The sequence below is a fragment of the Paracoccidioides lutzii genome, assembly GCF_000150705.2.
Source record: "Paracoccidioides lutzii Pb01 unplaced genomic scaffold supercont2.23, whole genome shotgun sequence".
Lineage (NCBI taxonomy): Eukaryota > Fungi > Ascomycota > Eurotiomycetes > Onygenales > Ajellomycetaceae > Paracoccidioides > Paracoccidioides lutzii.
Genome location: NW_015440969.1, coordinates 387100 through 408161, shown reverse-complemented (window position 1 = coordinate 408161; position 21062 = coordinate 387100). Strand labels below are relative to the sequence as shown.

At 49.4% G+C, this 21062-nt stretch overlaps 6 protein-coding genes across 6 annotated transcripts; 3 read left to right on the top strand and 3 right to left on the bottom strand.

Annotated features, from left to right (window-relative positions):
* Positions 1-220: 220 nt before the first annotated feature.
* Positions 221-1375, bottom strand: PAAG_07354 (lactonohydrolase; the record flags this gene model as incomplete). The annotated part of the gene is made up of 1 exon (XM_002790771.1): positions 221-1375. One exon carries the CDS (start codon positions 1373-1375, stop codon positions 221-223), a length of 1155 nt encoding a protein of 384 aa, XP_002790817.1.
* A 1266-nt stretch (positions 1376-2641) lies between these two features.
* On the bottom strand, positions 2642-8664 carry PAAG_07353 (hypothetical protein; the record flags this gene model as incomplete). The annotated part of the gene is made up of 5 exons (XM_015846207.1): positions 2642-3937; positions 4007-5611; positions 5673-6629; positions 7388-7748; positions 7814-8664. 5 exons carry the CDS (start codon positions 8662-8664, stop codon positions 2642-2644), a joined length of 5070 nt encoding a protein of 1689 aa, XP_015700642.1.
* Positions 8665-9902: 1238 nt separating this feature from the next.
* PAAG_07352 (NADH kinase POS5) lies at positions 9903-11512 on the top strand (the record flags this gene model as incomplete). The annotated part of the gene is made up of 3 exons (XM_002790769.1): positions 9903-10056; positions 10137-10251; positions 10372-11512. 3 exons carry the CDS (start codon positions 9903-9905, stop codon positions 11510-11512), a joined length of 1410 nt encoding a protein of 469 aa, XP_002790815.1.
* A 1600-nt stretch (positions 11513-13112) lies between these two features.
* Positions 13113-13418, top strand: PAAG_12381 (hypothetical protein; the record flags this gene model as incomplete). The annotated part of the gene is made up of 1 exon (XM_015847878.1): positions 13113-13418. One exon carries the CDS (start codon positions 13113-13115, stop codon positions 13416-13418), a length of 306 nt encoding a protein of 101 aa, XP_015702521.1.
* A 973-nt stretch (positions 13419-14391) lies between these two features.
* On the top strand, positions 14392-17164 carry PAAG_07351 (serine/threonine-protein kinase PAK 2; the record flags this gene model as incomplete). Its single annotated transcript, XM_015846206.1, has 3 exons — positions 14392-16446; positions 16578-16677; positions 16752-17164. 3 exons carry the CDS (start codon positions 14392-14394, stop codon positions 17162-17164), a joined length of 2568 nt encoding a protein of 855 aa, XP_015700641.1.
* Positions 17165-18674: 1510 nt separating this feature from the next.
* On the bottom strand, positions 18675-20782 carry PAAG_07350 (hypothetical protein; the record flags this gene model as incomplete). Its single annotated transcript, XM_015846205.1, has 2 exons — positions 18675-20549; positions 20618-20782. 2 exons carry the CDS (start codon positions 20780-20782, stop codon positions 18675-18677), a joined length of 2040 nt encoding a protein of 679 aa, XP_015700640.1.
* Positions 20783-21062: the final 280 nt, after the last annotated feature.

Genomic DNA, 21062 nt, shown 5'->3' with positions numbered 1-21062 from the left:
GATATCCACAACCTGAGCTGTCCTGCAGTTTTTGACTGGCCCCCCCCAAAAAAAAAATTCAAGAGATACATCTGCTCGACATGTATTATCCATTTTACCCTTTCTCTGCTTATAGCTCCTTTGATACGCAAGCCCCCCCCCAAACCAGCACTGAAGTAGGAATCCCCCAGGCAGGTTACTTTCTCCTTTTCGTTCTCCCCCCCCCCCCCCCCTTTACATCTCACTCACGCGATCCACTTTCAATCCGCACCAACGCCCCCTTGGCCTTCAACTTACAAAACCACAGATTCTCCTCGGCAAACATCCACATCCCATCTGGTGCAAAGCAGAAATTCGCCGTTTCGCCACCAACAACAATCTTCCCCACCAGAGTCCCTTCACTATCCCAAACATGCACCCCATCTCCGCACCCAGAATACACATATCCTTTCTCATCGCACTTGATCCCATCCGGCACCCCCTGGTGACAATAGGCAAACAGCCGCCGATTCGCCAACTTCGTGCCGCCTTCAACCACATCGTAAACATAAATAGAAGCCAGGCCCGTGCCGCGGAATGAAAAATTATGCCCATTGCCGATTCCATCGTGGGCCTGTATCGCGCCCGTATCCGTGACATACATGCGCTTGTAGTCCTGGCTGAAACAAAGCCCATTGCACATCTCAAACTTGTCCGCGACGGCCCAGCATTGGCCCGTTGCCGGACTGAAGCGATATACTTGTTTTGGCAAATAAGGAGTCGGGCGAAATGCCTGCTGGTACCCGTATGGCGGGTCCGTGAACCAGATGTCCCCCGTACCGTGGTGAACGACGACGTCATTAATTGAGGAAAATTCACGGCCGTAGAAGTTGTTTAGAATGGTCTCTGTGGTGCCAGCGACGGGGTCGACAAGAACTAGGGCGGATGGCTTGTCGCTGCTGCTGTCACTGCCATCGCCTTTCGACCGACCAATATCACCCTGGGCGCAGTAGAGGACCTTACCCTGGTAATTACAACCGCCATTAGGCTGGCTTACGGCGTCGAAACCGGGCTTACAGTTGAGTTTCTCGATGTGCCAGGTGTCAAGGTTAATAGCGTAGAGGTCGATCGTGGGGTCGCTGGTTTGGTAGTTGGATGTGAAATAGACGCTGTTTGTGCTTGGTACGTAGACCCCTGCTTCGTGGGCGAACCTGTCATTCTGGCCCGTGCGAGAGGTGACTAGGGTAAGCTGCGGGCTGCTGCCGATGACATCGTGGGCGAATTTATCGCTATAGACTACGAAGGAGGGTGGCGAGGTGAAGGAACGCGCATATGAGATATCAGTGGCGGCGCGCTTGTTGTCGACGTAGGTGATGCGGTCGAATGTAGCGACGGGTGGAGAACGGCCGATCGTCATTTTTACGGTTTAACTTTATTTTGCGCAGTTTGTGACAAGGGAACTGGGCAGCGGTTTGAGGAGTTGTAGCTAATGGCATTAAACTTGAGAATTGACGTCGATTGATCAAACCGAGTCGCATGAAGCCTTGTCGGCAATTGAGCCGTCCCTGAGGTTTGTTGCAGTCAGCACCGAGAGGAGGGAAACTGTATGCTGCACCCCGCTGCACCCGGCGGAACGTAAGGGAGAATGGAACCAGGAAGGGGTATATTAACATATGTCTCCAGCAATCTCTATATTTACTCTATCGCAGGGCGAGCCGTTGTTCTCCACAGGAGAGTTTCCTTGGTTTGCGTGCGGCAGAGATTTCCACCATGTCCAATGAGGCCGGCTGAAGATGTAGTTACCGGTTCTCCAACTTCTCCGCTTCCTCCCAATTGACTGACTGGCCCTTTGCTTCACCGGTGGGTGCCTACAACTTTCTAAAGAGGGGCCATGCAGACCCGATGAGGGGTTGGGGCTACTGGGAAACGGAGCAGAATCATCGCCGAAACCGGTGCTATTCGTACATATCATTGAATATCTAACCCCGATATCTCCAGAGGCAAGAGTCGAAAATACAGCGCAACTGCATATGGGAAGTAGGAAGAACCATATATCAATGTCCACCTTCGTCCTAGCTACCTAGAGTGGATAATGTATGAACGTAGAGATAACATACGCAGAGGCCTTGGTCCAGGTACCTGAGTCAGGGACAGAAGATAGGGGAAAAGAGAGTGTGTAAACGCAAGTTGAGAGAGAGAGAGAGAAATGAAATACGCCTTTGGAAGTTGCTGAACTTCTCGCATACATAAACATGGGGCGAGCTGTACTACACCGATAAAAGAGACGCCAGCCCATGATTTGAAAACATATATAATTAAAAACCGTTGTCAAGCAGGAAAAAGGGAGAGAATTGTAGCAAGATCGAAAATGGAAGCAGGCAAGGGGAAATGAGAACATCAAAAAAAAGAAGCTTCTGAAGTGTACATATTTAGTCGAGATCTTGGGAAATCCGAAGGCTGGGAAATAAACCGAGTTGGGTGTGGATACTATGTATGCTGAGGACAGCTCGATGGATGAAAAAGTGGGTAAATCGGTTCGTGGAATGGAGCCGACGAGCTGGAGGAGTGACAGGGCACACAAAAGAAATAGGACAGGACGGGGGATTGAATTAGAGTAGTGCGCCTTAGACAAGCCATGATGCTACATGTGAGAAAGACACAAATTGGAAAGTGAAAATGCCCCTTACTCCTCATCCTCATCCTCACCATCGTCCCCGTGATCCTTCATCTCCACATCGTTATCCTTATCTACCCCCTCCTCCTCACTCCCAGCTTTCTCCCCAGCCTCATCGCCACTAGCCTCTCCGAAAAGGTCATCAGCATCATCCCCACCCGGCGACGCAGCTTTCTCCCCTCCTTCCTCTTCCTCTTCATCCTCCTCCTCATCTACGACACGAAGATTAACCTTCTTCCGCCGCCGCTGAACAACGGCATCCTCATCCTCGTCTTCCCCATCACTAGCAACGTCGCGCATATCCTCATCCCTATCCTCAACTTCTGAAGAAGAGCCGGCGTCCCCAGGCCCCCCATTGGCAGACCTAGCTTGATCACCTTCCCCACCTTCTCCCTCCTCACTCTCCGACTCAACAACAATCTCACTACTCTTATACTTACTTGACCTAACCGCAGACCGTCTCTCCAGTCGTCTCCGTTTGCGCGGTGCCGGCTGATCCTCCGCATCAGAATCCACCACACTCTCCGGACCCGTACTCCGATCCTTCGACTTCCTCCCACCACCACCACCACCGCCGCCGCCATCAGCAGCACCATCATCACCATCCTTCTTCTTCCTCTTACTGACAGCCGCCCTCTTCTTCCTCTTCACCTTATCCCCCGTTTCAGAATCGGTAGTATACTCCGCTTCCTCCCTCGCCTTCTCCTCCTCAGCACGTATGGCCGCAAGCCGCTGCGCCTCCTCAATCAACCGCTGTCGATCCTCAGCAATCTGCCGCTTCCTCTTTCTCTCAACCTCTTCCGCCTTCCGCTTCTCCTCCTCACGCCTCTTCAACTCAGCCTCCCGCGCTTCCCGGGCCTGCTGCAGCTTCGTCGCGTTCTTCTCTTCATACTCCTTCTGGCTCTGGAGGGTCCGCTCGAGCTTTCTCCGCATGGTATTTCTGCCCATATTCGCCCGTTGCTCCAGGGCGCCACGTGGGTAGGGGGGTTTCTTGGCCTTGGAGATTTGGGTGAACGTGTTGATCGCCTCATCTAGACCTTTGGATGCAGCTTGGACGTCTTGGAGAGTCTTTTGCGTTTCTGGGAGGGAAATGACAAGTAAGGCGATCTGGTTTTGGACGAAAGCGACGTTGAACTCGAGATGAATTTGCTCGGGGGCGATGGCGCGAGCGCGCTGCGTACAATCCAGAGCGGTGTTCATTGCAGCCAGGCTTTTTTCATGCATTCCTCTTAAGAGCCAGACACGACCTAGGCAAGCCAAGATCTGGGTATCGCGTTGTCTGTCCTTGGAGAGCGCGGCCTCGTACTAGATTTGAGTGAGAAAAAACCATAACTCGACACTATGTTTTTGAGCAAATGAAGGATAGTGACTTACGTTCTCAATGGACCTAGTAAACTGCCTCAGCTCAGCATACACGTGTCCAAGGTTAAGATAAACACTCGCATCCCTTAACGTGTCCCGGACACGCGTAAAGATCTGCACCGCAGTCGTATAGTCCTTCCTATCATCAACAAGCGCAATCGCAATGCCCTGTGCGGCATAAGCATTCTTCGGATCAAGCTGCAACGCCTTATCAAAGAACTCCACAGCCTTCTCATACATTTTCCTCCGTTTCTCCTTGTCCTGCTCGGTATCTCGTCTCATATCCCGAGCGGCAAGGAGGTAGATGTTACCCATCCCCGTAAGAGAATACCTATCATGTTTATCATAACCTTGCAGCGTATGTTTGTAGTGTCGCTGTTCATGGTCCTCGGCAATATTTGTTACCCGCTTCTTCGATTTGCTGAGGTACCAGCCAAACAGGGCGCGGACTTCGAGATTGGTCGATTCCAGTTCATACAATTTGGCCATTTTCTTGGGCCCTTCGTCGGTAGGACTTTGGCGAAGTGCGATGTAAGTCAGTCGCGCATTGGCTTCAGTGTAATCACTGTGCCGCTCTAGCAGACCTTCGTACACCTTCTTAGCTTCATCAGGCATAGACGCCGCTTCGTAAGTTCTAGCAAGGTTATAGCTGATCGTCGTGACAAGTGCGTCTGTGTCGGTTGTATCGTCTTTCTCTCGCGACTTCACACATGCATTCAGTGCGGTCTGGAACATATGGCGTGCCTGCTCAACCTTCTCAGCATGATACAAGAAGCAGCCCATATTGTTCAGCAATTGAGGAGATAGATTCTCCCGAAGCAGGTTAGTCATTGTTTCTTCATCGTCGATATCCTCGGGACGATCCGTATCCGGGATCTGACCAAGCTGCATCTGTTCCACCTGTTGCAGACACTGCATGCTCTTATCCGGCGCACTGTTCTCGTAAAGCCGTGCAAGGTAGAGCAAAACGGATTCATCGGGCGAGAGCCTTTTCTTCTCGTCCTTCCATGATGCACGAACAGACTCGAGAAGACTAATAGCTTTCCTCAGCTCAGCTGACTTGTCTTCCTTGAGCGGACTTGCTTCAGCTGCAAACACTTCCTCCGCAAGAAGTGCACCAAGAAGTGTCATTGATTCCGGATTCTTCGTTTGCTGAATGATCTTCTCCAATCGGAACTTGGCCCCATCGTAGTCGCCAGTTTGAACTTGCATCTGGACAGCGCCAAATTTGGCGGGAAGATACCCTTTGTCACTACCACCCCTGGCCTGATCTGACCTGCTGTAATATTCGTTGGCCTTGGAAGCTTCTCCCTCGAAGTGCTCTTTACGAGCCAGTAGATACCATCCATCACTAGCAATCGCGTTGACATCGGTGAGTTCGATCGCCTTGCGGGCAAGGGCTTCGACGGTTGGGAAGTGTTTGCGGAGGAGGAAATAACCGCCAAACATGGCACAGGTTATGGGATACTCCTTGTCCAGTTTATATGCCTTCTGCGTGTACTGCGTCATGGCTAACTTGTATATAGAACCGAAGGACGGGTCGTTAGTTGCATGACGAGAGCTATCGTAGAGATAGTAAGCTCCAAGAAGGATATTCGCAGCCTTAGATTCAGGATTCTGTGTCGTACAGATTGTTAGTAATGTTCTTGAAGTGGATGAGCATGATGGCTGCACGCACCAAAGCCAAAGCACGAGTCCAAGCTGATTTGGCCTGCTCCTTAAAATCCAGCTGCCACAGACAGCATCCAATACCAATTCGCGGATCCGGATCTCTCATATTAGGCATCTTCATCAGAACCTCCTGGTAACCTTCCAGCGCCTCCGCATATCTACCCAGCATATAATGCGCCCTCGCCCGACCAAGTATAGCCATAACATTCCTGTTCCCGAAAGCCTTAGCTGACTCATCGAAGCATTTCAAAGCCTGTCGCAAGGACTCTACTCGTTCCGAAGTATCTACCGTCCCGGGCCTAATAGTCCTCGCGGGGGGATGTAACGAGGCGCGCAATAACGACAAAACTCCCCGTGCGAGAAACAGAGGCGGAAACGCGGGATTTAGCCGCGACGCCTCGTTGAGAATCGACGTAGCAGCTTGGAGGTAGAAATCCTTAGTTTTTGCTTCAGACACCAGCTGGCCCTCCAGGGCCACACGAGGAGCCTGCCTGGCTTTCAGCATGTATAGCCAACAGATCCAGCCTAGCAGGCCGAGCTTCTCCTTGGTCATTCCCTGGGCAAGGGACGAGAGACCCCGATTGAGAATGTCGATGGCATGGTCAATTTGGTTTTGCTTCGCATATGCGAGCGCGATGATGACCCAAAAGTTCTTTGCGGCTTTTTCGTTGTCGAGGAGGGTGCAGAGTTCAGTGGGGTCGTCGGGGAGCTCTTCGAGGCTTATCTCGACTTCGCTGTCGAAGGTGGAAGCGGGGATGTCGATGGCGGAGGGAATATCAGAGAAGCGGGAGCCAGGTGAAATGGAATTTTGCTCCGTAGATGAACCGTTTGTATAGCCATTTTGTAGAGGTGCCATGGTTGAAAGCGCAGGGCGGGTCTGGGGATTGAAGGGAGAGACAGAGGGTATGAGAAGAGGCAAGGCGGCGCGAGGGATAGGCCTGCAAGGGGACGACCGGTGGAAGGCCTAGATCATTATCGGAGATGTCAGTGGAATACGCTGCATGCCACAAACAAAAGCAGGCCGTCTGTGGTAGTTAGTAATAAGTAGAGTAAAGAGGAATGTCTGTATCCCGACGGATGTTGACTTTTGATCTGCTTCTAAAGTTAATGGAGATGTGGCTTGGTTTGTGAACAACAGAATCACCAGCCACAACACGCGCCACGTAAGAATTTTGGCGTACTGCACGTGATCCTCAAATCCCGTGACCTTGGGGCTGCGTCTACGGGGGAGTAAACACAAAGTCCATCAAGAGCCAAAGTACAGGCAGCAATGATAGTTTATGATATTGATCATTGCTGTTGGAATATCATAAGAATAGAGCAATGCCGATGGCACCGAAATATCCTCTGAAACTAGCTGTTTGCAACTCTGCCAATACTATTTATCGCGTGAGCAGATAGTCCGAGGTCGCTATTATCAAACAACACGACGAATCATCCAAGTAATAGTATTAATATTCCAAAATCTCCCTTTTCCGGGGGAACCTCGACTATATCATTACCGTTCTATCCAACAAATGAAAACAAATTATAGAAAATGAAAACTACAAACCAAGTAGCAAAAGTATCCAAAAAATCCAACGCAGCTACATAAGTCCTCCCTTTCCAAAAAGGACAGCTTATAGCAAAGGGTATATCCCACAACATACACCAAAATCCAAAAACACATCATTTCCAAAACCTAGGGAGCTGACAAAACACAGCACCCAGTACCGCAAGAACGGCAAATATCTGCAACGACTCCGCCCACCACGATAACTTGACTTCAGACTCGAAATAGCTGGGGTTATTAGCCGTGACTTCTTTGTCACTGCCAGTGCCACTGTGGTTATGCTGTACTTCACCATCCATCAAATCAGACTCCCACTCACACGGCGGGAACCGGCCCGTCTCATAGAACTGTTCGAGGAGGTCATCCTTCTCCCTCCAGCGTTGGAGGATCCACCCCTCGAACTCGTTCTGGTCGTCCAGCGGGATTTCAGAGATGGGGAAGCGCCTCCAGTAGAAATTGACGACTTTTGGGGGACGGCCTTGGATATATGTGGAGCGGATGGTGAAGAAGGCGTCTGGGTAGCTTCCCTTCCTAGTTATATGAAATGGACTGTTAGCTCTTGGCCATTTATTAGGAACTGGGTTTTGAAATCTTACGGTGGGCCCTCATATCCAACTGTACAGTCATATACCCAATCAACGGTGCCTTTGAGCTGCTGCAAGCAGAAGAATAACCCTGTTGACCGTGGAAGAATCTGATGCCGCAATGGTGGAATCCCATGCTTTTCACCGTACCCATCGCTAATGCGCTTCGTATTGCGGGACAAATTTGTTCCCTCGGGAAAAATAAGAAGCCACATTGGATCCAAAATGCGCAAACCAGGTCTGCTACAACTCTCATGGTACGTTTTCAATTTCTCCAGCCGATGTTGCAAGCGTGGTTTATCCGCTGCCCATTTTCTCGCCATGAAGATGAAGCCGTAGAACATCATCCCCTGGCCGATTAGGGGGATGTACTTCAGTGACTCCTTGAGAATGATGTAGATGTGCCCGTGCATCTGAGCTGTGTACGAGAACCACCATAAGTAAAGCCAATCCGTGTAGACCTGGTGGTTAGCAATCATCACAATCCGATCGGGGAAATACGTCTTCAACTTCGCGCCACCGCTGGCGCTGCCGCCTCTCGTCAGTCCAAACTGGCCCTGCACGCTCTTATCCCCGCTGACGCGGATGGGGGTTGGACAGCCCCATTCGGTCAGGGCGGTGATGGCGATGCCGAAGGAGCGTTTAGTCATGGCCATGTATTTGTTAAAGTAGTGGCGGTTGATGAAGAAGAGGGGTGCGCCTATAAGTTGGGTGATGATAATGCAAAGGCAACAACAGTTGAACCATGTCATCAGGATGAGGCTGCGAAGGATCTGGATGGCGAGGTTGTAGTTTGCTGCTGGGCGGTGGTGGATGTGGCCCACCACTTCCTTAGGGGAGCCGTTCATCTTGGGTTGTGCCATGCTAGCTTTGAGTGGCTTTGCCGGCTAGTTAAAATAAGATGAATATTCAGATGCTTAGTATATATATCAGAGGAACAACGAGGCCGAGATGATAATGGGAATTTTCCCTTCTGCAGAAAGCATAGATTTTATTGAAATTGTTTGGCCTGCTGGACAGTTGCTGGCGAGGATTTGGGTGGACAGGACAGGACAGGACAGGACAGGACAGGACAGGATTGGGATAGGCTGATAGGTTGGAAGAGCGGCGAGAAACAGCTTCTCTCAGAGTCACAGTCGACGTCACTGGAGCCTGGGGTGCCTGGGGTGCCTGGGATGCCTGGGCAGCTCAAGACATGGGATGACCGGGTAAGGGGTGAGCAGCAAGCAGGGGCTCTGGGCACTGGAGACTACAATATCATGTTTAATAGATAAAACTAACTAATAATATATATCATCTGAATGGCAGTCCTGACGTATCGAACACTCTGTAAAAAGTTTGGGAGTGAGGGGAACGTTCCGTTTCAATGTTCCACGTCTCGGTGTTTGTTTGTGGCCCAAGCTTAAGGCCAAACCAAGCAGCACGGGCCACCTCTGAGCCGCCCACCTGGCCAATCATGTGCCAAGAGCCGCAGGTCAGGTGATGATGACTCAGCTAGTGTGTCGGATTTAGGTTTTGCCGGCAGCACCGCTTAGGAAAGGAAACGGCTGATGATAGTTAACTGACTATTAACTAGTTAAAACCACCGGATTCCATCAACATCTCGCTTTCATGCAGTAATTATGCATCGAACAGTTTCCGACTTCCATCTCTACCATGCTCCCAGTTCCCAGCTTTCTCCAGTAAAACTGCCGCGACTCCATCCTACGTCCGGGTCAAGGGAAGACGGCTCACCATACATTAATTTGCAGTATACCATGCTCAACACCTAGCAGAAGCATCTAGTCTATTTTCGGTTTCTTTATTTTGTTTGCATGGCCGTACGCGCCGTACCCCTGCCCTGATCATTTGTGAAGTAATTAGGCAGGGAGCCGGTGCAGACTCAACGGTTTGGGGGGAGTATGGCATTAATTCATTGTCAGTAAACGTGTATTCAGCTCCCGCATTCGACGAATACGCCCTCCCCCTCCGCAGATACTTACTTATTCTGCTGGCATATATATCTAGACCCTTGATTTCTCGAGTTTTACGCCCCGCGCACCTCCTGCACATAGCATACATATAGCATTCCACTCCATACCTGGGACTGTACATACATATAATGGTACTTGCCATTCGAACCTGTCCCAAGCGGATTCCCTTCTTGGGCGGACTGGCCCCGGGTCTCCAGTGGCGTTCTTTATCTGCAGCGGCCCAGCTCCGCCAAATCGAAGATGTCGCCCGTCTGCCAGACTCAGTGAGCCCCCGGTATGAAGGTGTGCGTCTATTTCATCTTCCTACTCCTGCACCAAATATACATTATAATATGCTTACGCATTTTGGACGTCGTATATAGAATTACCCGGAAGTGACCTCCTGGCTCTCAAGTGGCCGAGACCACCGCAGAATGTCCTGCTTGTTAGAAAGAAAGGGGCGCCGGAGGTGACACAGTCGCTCATTGAGTTTGTGAAGTAAGGTTTTTGGGTCGGGGTTATTTTTATTTATTTATTTATTTATTTATTTTTTTCTTTCATGGTGGTACTTTTATACGTTTACGTGCTACTCATATTTGGCTAACAGGTCGATACTAGGCATATAAAATCCACTTATGCGCCCATCTCTATTATTCTCGAGCGCGAAACTGCAGCTGAAGTTCACGATATTTTGTCGTATCCTGTATATACCAACACATCCTCCGAAAAATTACCACCGGAGAAGATAGACCTCACAGTCACGATGGGCGGCGATGGGACCATTCTGCGTGCATCGTCTTTTTTCGCAACGTCCAAATTAGTACCACCCATCCTCTCCTTTAGCATGGGAACGCTGGGATTTCTGGGCGAATGGAAGTTTTCAGAATACAAGGGTGCGTTTCGGGAGGTGTACATGTCCGGTGCTGGACCGGGGGAACGCACCCCCACGTTAGAGCATGGAAAGGAGAGTGAGAGGAGAGAGAAGAAAGGGGCCAGTTCGGATAACACCACCGCCACAGGTTGGGCCCTCGCCCGCGGCAAGTCGATGGGTGCCACCAGGCCCGCCAAAATCCTCGTCCGCAGCCGCTTGCGCGTTGGCATCTACACTCCAGACGGCCAGCCCGTCCCTATGCACAGCAACGGCACAACAATAACAACGCCCTCCCCCGACCAGAGCCACGACGACGGCATCCATGCCATGAATGAAGTCGTAATCCACCGCGGCAAACAGCCGCACCTGGCCGTTGTCGAAGTCTTCGTCGGCGGCCGCTTCCTCACCGAAGCCGTCGCGGACGGCATGATCGTTTCAACACCCACGGGCAGCACGGCATACAGCCTCAGCAGCGGCGGGAGCATCATCCACCCGCTCGTCCCCTCGCTGCTGCTAACGCCAATATGTCCGCGGAGTCTGAGTTTTCGGCCATTGGTTATTCCGTCGGGGACGCCGGTCACGTTGAGGCTTAGTCGGAAGAATAGGGGGGCCGAGGTGGAGGTTAGTATTGATGGGGTTATGAGGGGGGAGGGGTTGAGGGTTGGGATGGAGGTGAGGGTTTGGGGAGAGGAGATTTGGAAGGGGAGTGTTTGGGGGGGTCTTGGTTCTGGTTCTGGTGGTGGTGATGGAGGGGTTGGGAGGGAGTGGAAGGGGGGCATACCGTGTGTTATGAGGAAGACGTTTGGGAATGGGGATGCGGCAGATGGGTGGGTTGGGGGGTTGAATGGGTTGTTGAAGTTTAATTACCCGTTTGGGTCTGAAGCGTAGGTGGGTAGTTTTCTGTCGTTTTGTTTATTTTTATTGCAGGCAAATGCAAACTGGATGGTAGGCGGGTTTGCGTTCTACATATCCCCCCCATCTACTAGTGTCGTCACCCGTCTCTCTCATACCTACTCAAACCCCGGCCCCCAACCGCCTTTTTATATATATATATATATGTATATATATAGTTTACTCTTTAAGCTGCGGCGGTGATGAGAACTGTATGAAGCGTTCTTCATGATTGGTTTGATTCCTTTCCATTTTGCATAGTAACCGCTGTCTTCGGCATTGGCACAGTTTGTATATACCACACAACACATCATCATATATTTTTAAAGTTGGCACATTAGTTATAGAGTTGAGAAAACGAAAATATAACTTCTATCCTTGGATAATCCCGAGGAAAGATTAATATTTACTTCGTGATTAATCTCCGTATTCTTCTGGTCGGTCTCGTTTTACATCGAGTCCCCTCCAAAACTTAAGTAGCTGCGGTTAGGTACAAAGAGGTCTTGCCTCCCCGGATATGAAACTGGGAACCAGCGACGCTAATCTATATACGGTAATATACTTCCCTAATGCGGCAATTTAATTCCCAGATATGGTTTAGCGTGGCGCGAAGGGCAGCTGTTTCAAGATTGTTCCGCCACACCAGCATTAAAGCAGCTGCTGCCCGATGCCGTTTGTGAAAGGGATGTTTCAATCTCTGACATGGATGCTCTGAACCCTTCTTACCCCCTTCTTTTCCTTCTTTTTTTCGTCTTTTTCATTCTCTTTCATGTTTCCTTTCTTCCTTTCCGTTTGTTCATGGACACCTTACCTAAGTACAGAGCAGGCAGGTAACTGATACATACGATTGCTTATGGACTCGAATATGCGGGGTTGGCGGTAGGCGATAACTTAAACCGGTGAGGAGAAACGTTAACTTGGGGGATAGGGTGCGGCTGACATTGTTGGACTCGAGAGCTGGAGTTGGAGTTGGCTGACTATTTATTTATTGGATGGACGATATCACGTACCAGCCTCCCTCTTTTCCCTTTTCTCGGACATGTGTATCTATCTGCTTTGGTAAGAGGAAGAGAGGGGGGGGAAGAGAGAGAGAGAGAGAGAGAGAGAGAGAGAGAGAGAGCTGTAGCATATTCCTTATATACATGCGGAAACCTTGTCTTTTGAGATCGAAGCATATCGCAATCTGGATTTTGGGTCGGGCTGGAAACAATTCGGGTTTGTTGCTTTGAGTTAAAAGGGGAACCAGGGACTGAGGACGTGTTTATTTATTTCTTCCCCCCCTTTCGTAGATAGGTGACTGGAGGGTGTATTCACGCGAAAATCGATATGGAGAATGGGGTGTTTAAATGGTTTATTAATTCATAAATGATCGCGATAGATGAACTACCTGGGCGCGAAGTCGAGTAGATATGTTTATGGCGGAAAAGGGGGAGGGACTCCTCTCCAGCCTCTTCTTGAATTCAAACAGTGGATTGTGAGAGAGGTATGTGTAGTTGGTTTTAGTTGGCTGTGAGGAGACAAAGAAGACGAGAGATATATTTTGCAAGTATAAGTCCTCTCTGAGAGTTGCCTCTTTTATGTATGTATTTACTTGATTATGCGGTGTGGTGGATTTCACGCGGCTCAGTTGGATTTGCCGCCTCAACCTCCGCCTCCGCCTCCGCCTCAAACCCCAACCCCCAACCTCAACCTCAACCTCAACCTCCACCTTCACCCTCTTCAGCTATTTCTTCTATCTGCTTCTATCTTCAAAATCCCCTCTTCTTCATTAATCTTGTTTTTCTTGTCCCAACCACCCCTCCTCCACCATCAACGCCTCCTTTACCCGCCTCCTTCACAGTGCATTGATACTACGACGGACCTCGACGCGCTGCTGGTGGACTACAGCGCCAATACTCGGTAGGGTGTGTCGTCAAGGCCTTGGGCTAAATAATTCACCCTCCTCCCTCTCTCTCTCCTTCGCGACACTGGACGCTCGACACAACCCCGATACACACCTTTCCGCTTATCAGTGAGTGTCTCTTCTCCTCTCCGTAAGCTGCTCCCTATCCAACCCCCCCAACAAAAATGAAAAGTGAAAGTGAAAAAAGAAAAGAGAAGAAAAGAAGAGCCCAGTGAACCATCTTCACCTGCAATATTCTCCCTGGTATGCGGGTTATCTCAATGTCTAACCCGCCTCCGTGCAGTAACTATCTGCGGCTGAACAGCAGGCTGTATCCCCCTTTTGCATTCCCCGTAGCGGTATCATTTGGCTTGTGAGACCGTCCTTGTTGTCGTGATGCTTCTTAATAATTAATAATGCTGACCTCTAATAACGTTATAGTTTAAAAACGTCTAAAGTTACAGCAATTATAGAGGCGGACTAGCAAACCGCACACCCCCCCAAAATAGTTATTCTTTACCCATAACTACCCATCCGTCATCGCTGTCACCTGTCCACAGAGTTTTTCACTCCAACCCTTCTACACTCTGCAACACCCGTGTTGACTCCCTTATGTGTGCCTTTCTGCCCTGATTCAAAATGGCGTCATCTCAATCCAAGTAAGTCTTCAGTCAGCTCCTGTTTTCTATTCTGCTTGGACATGACGTGGTTGTCACTGTGGTCGCTGTGGTCGTTGTGGCGGTGGTGGTGGTGGTGGTGGTGGTGGTGTGGTGTTATGGGAACACTCCAGACTGTGAATCGCCCCAGCAATGGGCAAGTTTCTCGAAAGTAATCAACAAGAATAAATAAAAAATTACTGACACGACACAACACGACACAACACAACGCACCACGGCACACTACTGCCCCCTGTCAACCCATAAATTCCATTAACACTCATATTCAATTCACATTGCACTAACACATAACCAGCGTTTATGGTCGGGATCAGTTCATGAATCCAGGGCCTGCTCCACGTCCTCCGGTTGACCGTCCCCGCGTCAATACATCCAGTTCTACCACTTCTAGCGTTGCTACAAGTTTCAGCCAAATGTCCCTAAACTCGCCCTCTACTCCAACTCTCTCCGTCTTCCCGAATTCCAGCCAGCTTTCGTTGAGCCAGACCAAAACAAACGTAAGCGGCAGCATGGGTGGTGTCAGCGTGATCAAAGAAGGCTATGTTCGATGCAAGGAAGATAAGTTTCTGGCAGGTTGGAACCAACGTTACCTCATCCTGCGCGAATTTCGACTGGATTTCTTGAAAAATGAAACTGGCAAGGTCGTGCTGTCAATCCAACTCAGCAATGTCACTTCAGTAACTCGCTCGGAAGACTGTAAGATGGCCTTTGAGATCACCCGGATCTCAAACCCAAAAGATGCTAGCCCCCGTAACGTTTTGATCAATCGTGACATCCCTACGAAAACAATCACCTGCGAGGTCAAGAATGATGATGAAATCTACGAATGGATTGACAAGATCTACGAGCGATGTCCCGGAATGGGTGGTGTTTCCAACCCAACCAACTTCAGCCATCGCGTGCATGTCGGTTTTGACCCCCGGACTGGTGCCTTTGTGGGCCTTCCGGCAGAGTGGGAGAAACTGCTATCTACATCCGCAATCACCAAGGAGGACTACAAGAAAAACCCTCAGGCCGTGATCGAAGCCTTGGAATTTTACGATGCCAAAATGCGCGAGCAGAATCCACAATTTTACGAGGGCCAGGCTAGTAAGGGCCATAATGTGTCACCCGTGGGTAGTTCCATTGCCGGCCCAAGGTCAACTCAGCAACCAACTGGGTTGCAGCGTCTTGATAACCAGAATCAGCGGAGTCCTGGAGACCGTTCCCAGAGCTCTTCCCCCGCACATTCGCAGCGCAATGTGTCGGATGCAGATCGCCAACATGACCAACAGAGTTCAGATCAGTCCAAGGAAATGCCAGATATTCAGCAACGACGTCGCATGGACGAAGAGGCGCGTCGTATCCGGGAACTTCAACGCCAGCGTGAAGAGGAGCAAGCCCGTCGAGAACAAGAGGCGTATAATGCCTCGCTACCCAAGAATCGCGTCCCAATGGCTCAGCAGGAACTTGGAGGCTATGGCAGCTCAGATAGTGACAGATATAACCCCTCTCGACCAGCTCCTCAAGTTCCAGTCTCCGATCGCAGTCGACAACAAACTCCAGGATCGTTGAGACAGATGACCGCTCAGCGAGCTGCACCTTCACCACCCAATGGTACGCAACCGTCTTCGCAGAGATCCGGGGATGCCCCCAACCACCATGGATCCTTGCGATCTGTTGCACGCCAAGATGGATCTCGACCACAACCTTCTTCGAACACTGCCCGTTACAACGGTGGTAGCCAGACGCCAGTTAAACGCCCCCAGAACAATGGTGCTGGTGCCCAAGGTCCTGCTCCAAGCCGCCTCCCGGCTCCTGTCCAGACAGTTAAACCGCTCAACATTGCCAACAAAGCAGCTACCAACACGAAGAAAACTCCCGACGGGGTCCGCCAAGCTGAAGCCGCCCTGACGAAGAAAGCCCCCGCGGACGCTAGGCATAAGGACGTGCGCATGTCCACCATGTCCGAAAGCGAAGTCATGGAACGACTCAAGCAGGTCGTCTCCAAGGATAACCCGACAGAATCGTACAGCAAGCAGCGCAAGATCGGCCAGGGCGCGTCCGGATCAGTGTACGTTGCTCGCGTCAAGGAAAATGCACTCTCCCGCGTTGCGCGGGAGATCTATCGGACCCACGGCAGCCGGGGACAGGTTGCGATTAAGCAGATGGATCTGCGAAGTCAGCCGCGCAAGGAACTTATTGTCAATGAGATTATAGTGATGAAGGATAGCCAGCATCCGAATATTGTGAATTTCTTGGATTCGTTTTTGCAGGAGCAGAATAATGAGTTGTGGGTTGTTATGGAGTTTATGGAGGGGGGTGCGTTGACGGATGTCATTGATAATAATCCCGTAATTCGGGAGGATCAGATTGCGACGATTTGTTTTGAGGTGAGTTTTCCTCTTTTCCTCTTTTTCTCTTTTCCTTTGCGATCCCCATGTTCTTTCTCTTTTTTTTTTGGCTCTAGGTCGTGTATTTCGAGACGAGGGTAGGTGCTTATCCTCATCTCTCTTCTCTCTAGACATGCAAAGGATTGGCACACCTACACAGCCAGTCGATCATACATCGTGATATCAAGAGCGACAATGTCCTTCTAGACCGTGTCGGAAACGTCAAAATCAGTACGTATCCGCCCCATACTAACGGTATTAATGCCCTATGATAAAACCTAATACTAACAACCTCACCCCTCCAGCCGACTTTGGCTTCTGCGCCAAACTAACCGAATCAAAATCCAAGCGCGCCACCATGGTCGGCACCCCATACTGGATGGCCCCCGAAGTCGTCAAGCAAAAAGAATACGGTCCCCGCGTCGACATCTGGTCCCTAGGCATCATGGCCATCGAAATGATCGAATCCGAACCCCCGTACCTAAACGAGGAACCGCTCAAAGCCCTATTCCTTATTGCCACGAATGGAACACCACGTCTCAAAAAGCCCGAGAAACTTAGCAAGGAGCTTAAGTCATTCCTGAGCGTGTGTTTATGCGTTGATGTAAATAGTCGTGCAGCGTCGGATGAGCTGCTGTCTCATGAGTTTTTGAGGTCCGGGTGTAGTTTGGCGAGTTTGGCAGAGTTGTTGAAGTTTAAGAAGAATCCGGGGCAATGATTTATGGGGTGGATATACCCGAACCTAAGCACGGTAAACGATCTGATACGAACTTTTTAACGGTTTTTTTTCTTCTCTTCATTTTATCTTTTTATCTCATTTCTTGCTTTTCTTTTCTTTTACTTTTTTTTTTCTTTTCATTTTTTTCCTTCCAATTTCTATGTTCATTCCTAACGGAGCATGTGGGCGGACACTCAATTCTACGACCAGATTATACTGACAACAATGGACGGATTAGCGATAAACCTGCCACAGCACTGTTTTTATTTCTTCCTTTTATATATCTCTTTCCTTTTCATTTTTTTTCCCTTTCTCTCTTCTGCGGATTTTCCTAGAGACACCTTTTGCTCCCACATATATTTCCCATTGCCCCCTGATCTGACCATATCAAAGAGCAAAAGAATACCCCGATACAGACAGCATCCACTCCCTCTTCAAATTATCTCTTTGATTGCCTTTTGCTTCGTGTTTGTTTTCAACGTTTCAATCCCTTCAGGTAAAACGTGTGTTTTATCTCCCCTCTGTTCATTAGGTTACGCTTGATACGTATTTTCTTTTCTTTCTCTTTCTTTCTCTTCTATTTCTCTTTTTCTCCTTTGAGGAACCAGGACTATCTTATTGCTTTTATCAAGGGGCGTTCTTCAATTTTCTTTTTCACCCTTTATCACCCTATCCTCCCATTTACATGATTCTCTTACCTTTCTGACTGGGCGAGTTATGTTTTTACGTTATATGTATGGACGTTATCCGATTCGAGCTTGGTTCAATGGATATCTTAACTTCTTTTTCCTTTCTCTTCCTTTCTTGACTCCTTAAGCAGCGAGTTACATTCTCCCAATTCAAATTCATCTCGACCTATTTCGCCCTCTTGGCCTTTTCGTTACCAATTTGGATTTTCTGATATGTTTCCATGCTCGTTCATAGCTCTATTTTAGAGGAAGGGGAAGGGGAAGGGTTATCATAATAACATAGGGATCGTGGAGAGAAAATGAAATGCGAGGGGTAGGGAAGAGAGGGGGAATTATTATAACATACCTGACAATAAACCAATAAATTCCTTATTAAATTTCTCGTCTACTTTGATTGTTAAATTCTTATGGCTTTCTTTCCCTCATAGTAAGGTGTTCTGTATATGGGTGTTGGATATTTTGACTCTGTATACAAATGGAGGGAGAAGCTCTTTGCATTTTTATCAACCAGTATGGAACGCACGTCACTACATTTCTTGGTAGAACCCGACATGTGTGCACAAGATGAAAATAAATAAATTGATATGTATGTTGAGAGAACAATGTGACGCCTATGGTAGGATGAATAAAAACAGGAGGAAGAAAATCCCCCAGAACGCAAGTAAGTGACTTGTAGTGTCAAAAAGCATACATTCCAACCCACTAATGCTTCACCGTCCCCCTTCACCACCACAACTGCTATATTCAAATTCATAACTTCATAAATTATCCCCCTGTGAAATTTTTTTTTATATATTGTCTAGTATATATCAATCAACCGATCAATTAAGATCTCCCCCCACAGCCCCCCCAACACCAGCAATCTGTCCAAAAAACAACCCCCGCAAAATTGCCTCTCCCTCCTCAATAGCCCAATGGCCCGCCGCACTAAGTTTGTCCCTCCACGCCTTGCGCTCGTGCTCGTGCAGGTCCTCCCACTTACGAGTTTCACGCGCCTTCTCATTGTCGCCATCATTGATGTCGTAAGGGGCGGTAGTAATGGAGACCTGTTCTGTGTCATGCGGGTGCTCGACAATGATGATTTTTACGGGTGTGGGTTCATTCGAGTCGCCAGCTGCGGATGGCGGGCCGGCTTCTGGTTCTGCGCGCGCGATAGATGCGAGTATCTCGCGCAGATTCTGCCCGGAGGTTGTTTGGATGACTGGGATAATTGTTGTGCTTGTTGCTGTCTCGGTCATCGGTGTAGGTGGGATGGATACACCCGTCGGAAGCCCATTCTCGAAAGTGTACGGTCGTGCTATCATTGATCGTATCCTGGGACTCAGCCAGTCCTGCGCACCTAGCGTTGGTGGCACACCGCCACGTATCTCCGTAAAGGCTTGCAGGAAGAACGCGCCTAGCGCGACGACTATCAGTGCCACGAAACCGCTGAAGAGAGTCTGTAGAAGCTCTGAGGGGCCGGGTTGGACGAGAACATAGCGCGGATGGCGGGATTTTGGTGGTGAGGGCGCCAAGGGAAGGGTATGGACGACGACGGTGTTGCCAACACTTACGGAGGCGAGTTTTACATATTGAGGTCGTACATCAGCGGTGACTGGTTGGCGGGGTGGGATGAAGGTTGAGAAAACGAGGCGCGTCATGGAGAAAGGGTGCACGTTGTGCAGGGTCGTGTACGGGCGGAAATTGCTGAAGGGATTTTTGCTTTTGCGATTGTAATCGAGGGTGAGAAGCTGGATAGAGTTGTCGTTCCCGGATACGGCGATTACTAGTTGTCTGGTTCCCATGGGCGATTCAGAGAGGGGGCATACATCAAGGCCCAGGCCTATTTTCATCGAGCGTGGCAGTCGGAATCGTCGAATGACGATGCACTCAGAACTGAGGCTGAGGGAGATGACGGCAAGTTCGCACCCAGTGCGGTCCGGATTATTCAGTAAGACTAGGAAGGAGGTTGGGGAGAGGAATCTGAGAGCGCGAATTTTACTTCTTTTTTTGCTGCCGGCGAAGTAATCCGGGAATGGCACGGTATAGACTGATTTGGTCTCGGGTGCCACATTTGATTTTACTGAGGCGGAGATTTTAAATGTATAAATAGCTTCTCCTTCCGTGTAGGCCACTTCAAATTCCCCATCTTCTCCCTCACTGCTTGGTAGCATATCCACATCTTCAACTTCATCTTTACCCTCCAACCGAATCCGCCCTAGCACATCTGACTGATCCGGGGTTGATGACGTTGCGTCGAAAATGACCATTTCGCCCTGCGGAGCTAAACCCGTAGTTACCGCGCCAATACGGGGAGCGTCCTCCCCTTTCCACGGAGAAAGCCGCAACAATCGCTGATATGTTTCTCTTTTGTCATTTGGTTTATACTGCGGTCTGAAAAGGGATGCGCGAGACAGGGCTGTGATTGTAGGCTTAACAGGCAGCGCGACAGTTTTCTTGCCCTTCCTAGAACTTGCTGGGGAGGTGCTGGCGCCACCCAGTTCATTTCTGGGAGGAAAATCCAGCTGGAAAGATCTGAGATGCTCATTTTTGTCCTGGCCTTGCTCAGCAATGGAGCTATTGATGCCAGCCAAGGCTACAATAGTCTTGTTGTTTGACCGCGATATGGCTAGCGAGGTCACAGAGTCTTCATCTCGAGAAAGCTCTACATCGACGACTTCAGATATCTCGTTGCGCCGGGACGTATTTAACAAGGTCTAAATTTTGCCCCCCGGAATAGCATGGAAAGTATTAGCCAGATGTCATCTTCGATACGGCGGGGAACGGGGTTGGTAGATGAAAGGTTACTTGCGATTTTATTTCCAACTCCGCTGCGCCCTTCACCTCCGCCGCCACCTACAAGAACAAAGTCACTGTTCCTTGGGTCAAAATCCGCGCCGAAGAGCGGGCAAGAGAGAGTTATTTTGGCGGAAGGGGTATCAGGCGCCATTATGGTGTATTTTGGGTCGTTTTTGAATATCAATTGTAAGGATCAACAAGAAATTCAAAGGAAATAACTGGAAAAAATTAATTGATTCATTATATGTGTAGAATTAAGGAGTGGAAATGTTAAAAAAAAAAATAAATAAATAAATAAAATAAAAGAAAAAGAAAAAGAAAAGCAAACCGGGAACATTTGACGGTTTCGATGAAATCATCGACGTCGTTTCAAGCACGGAAGAATCATGGTCACGTGATATTGTACTCGGACTGCTGCAGCGGGAAGGGCA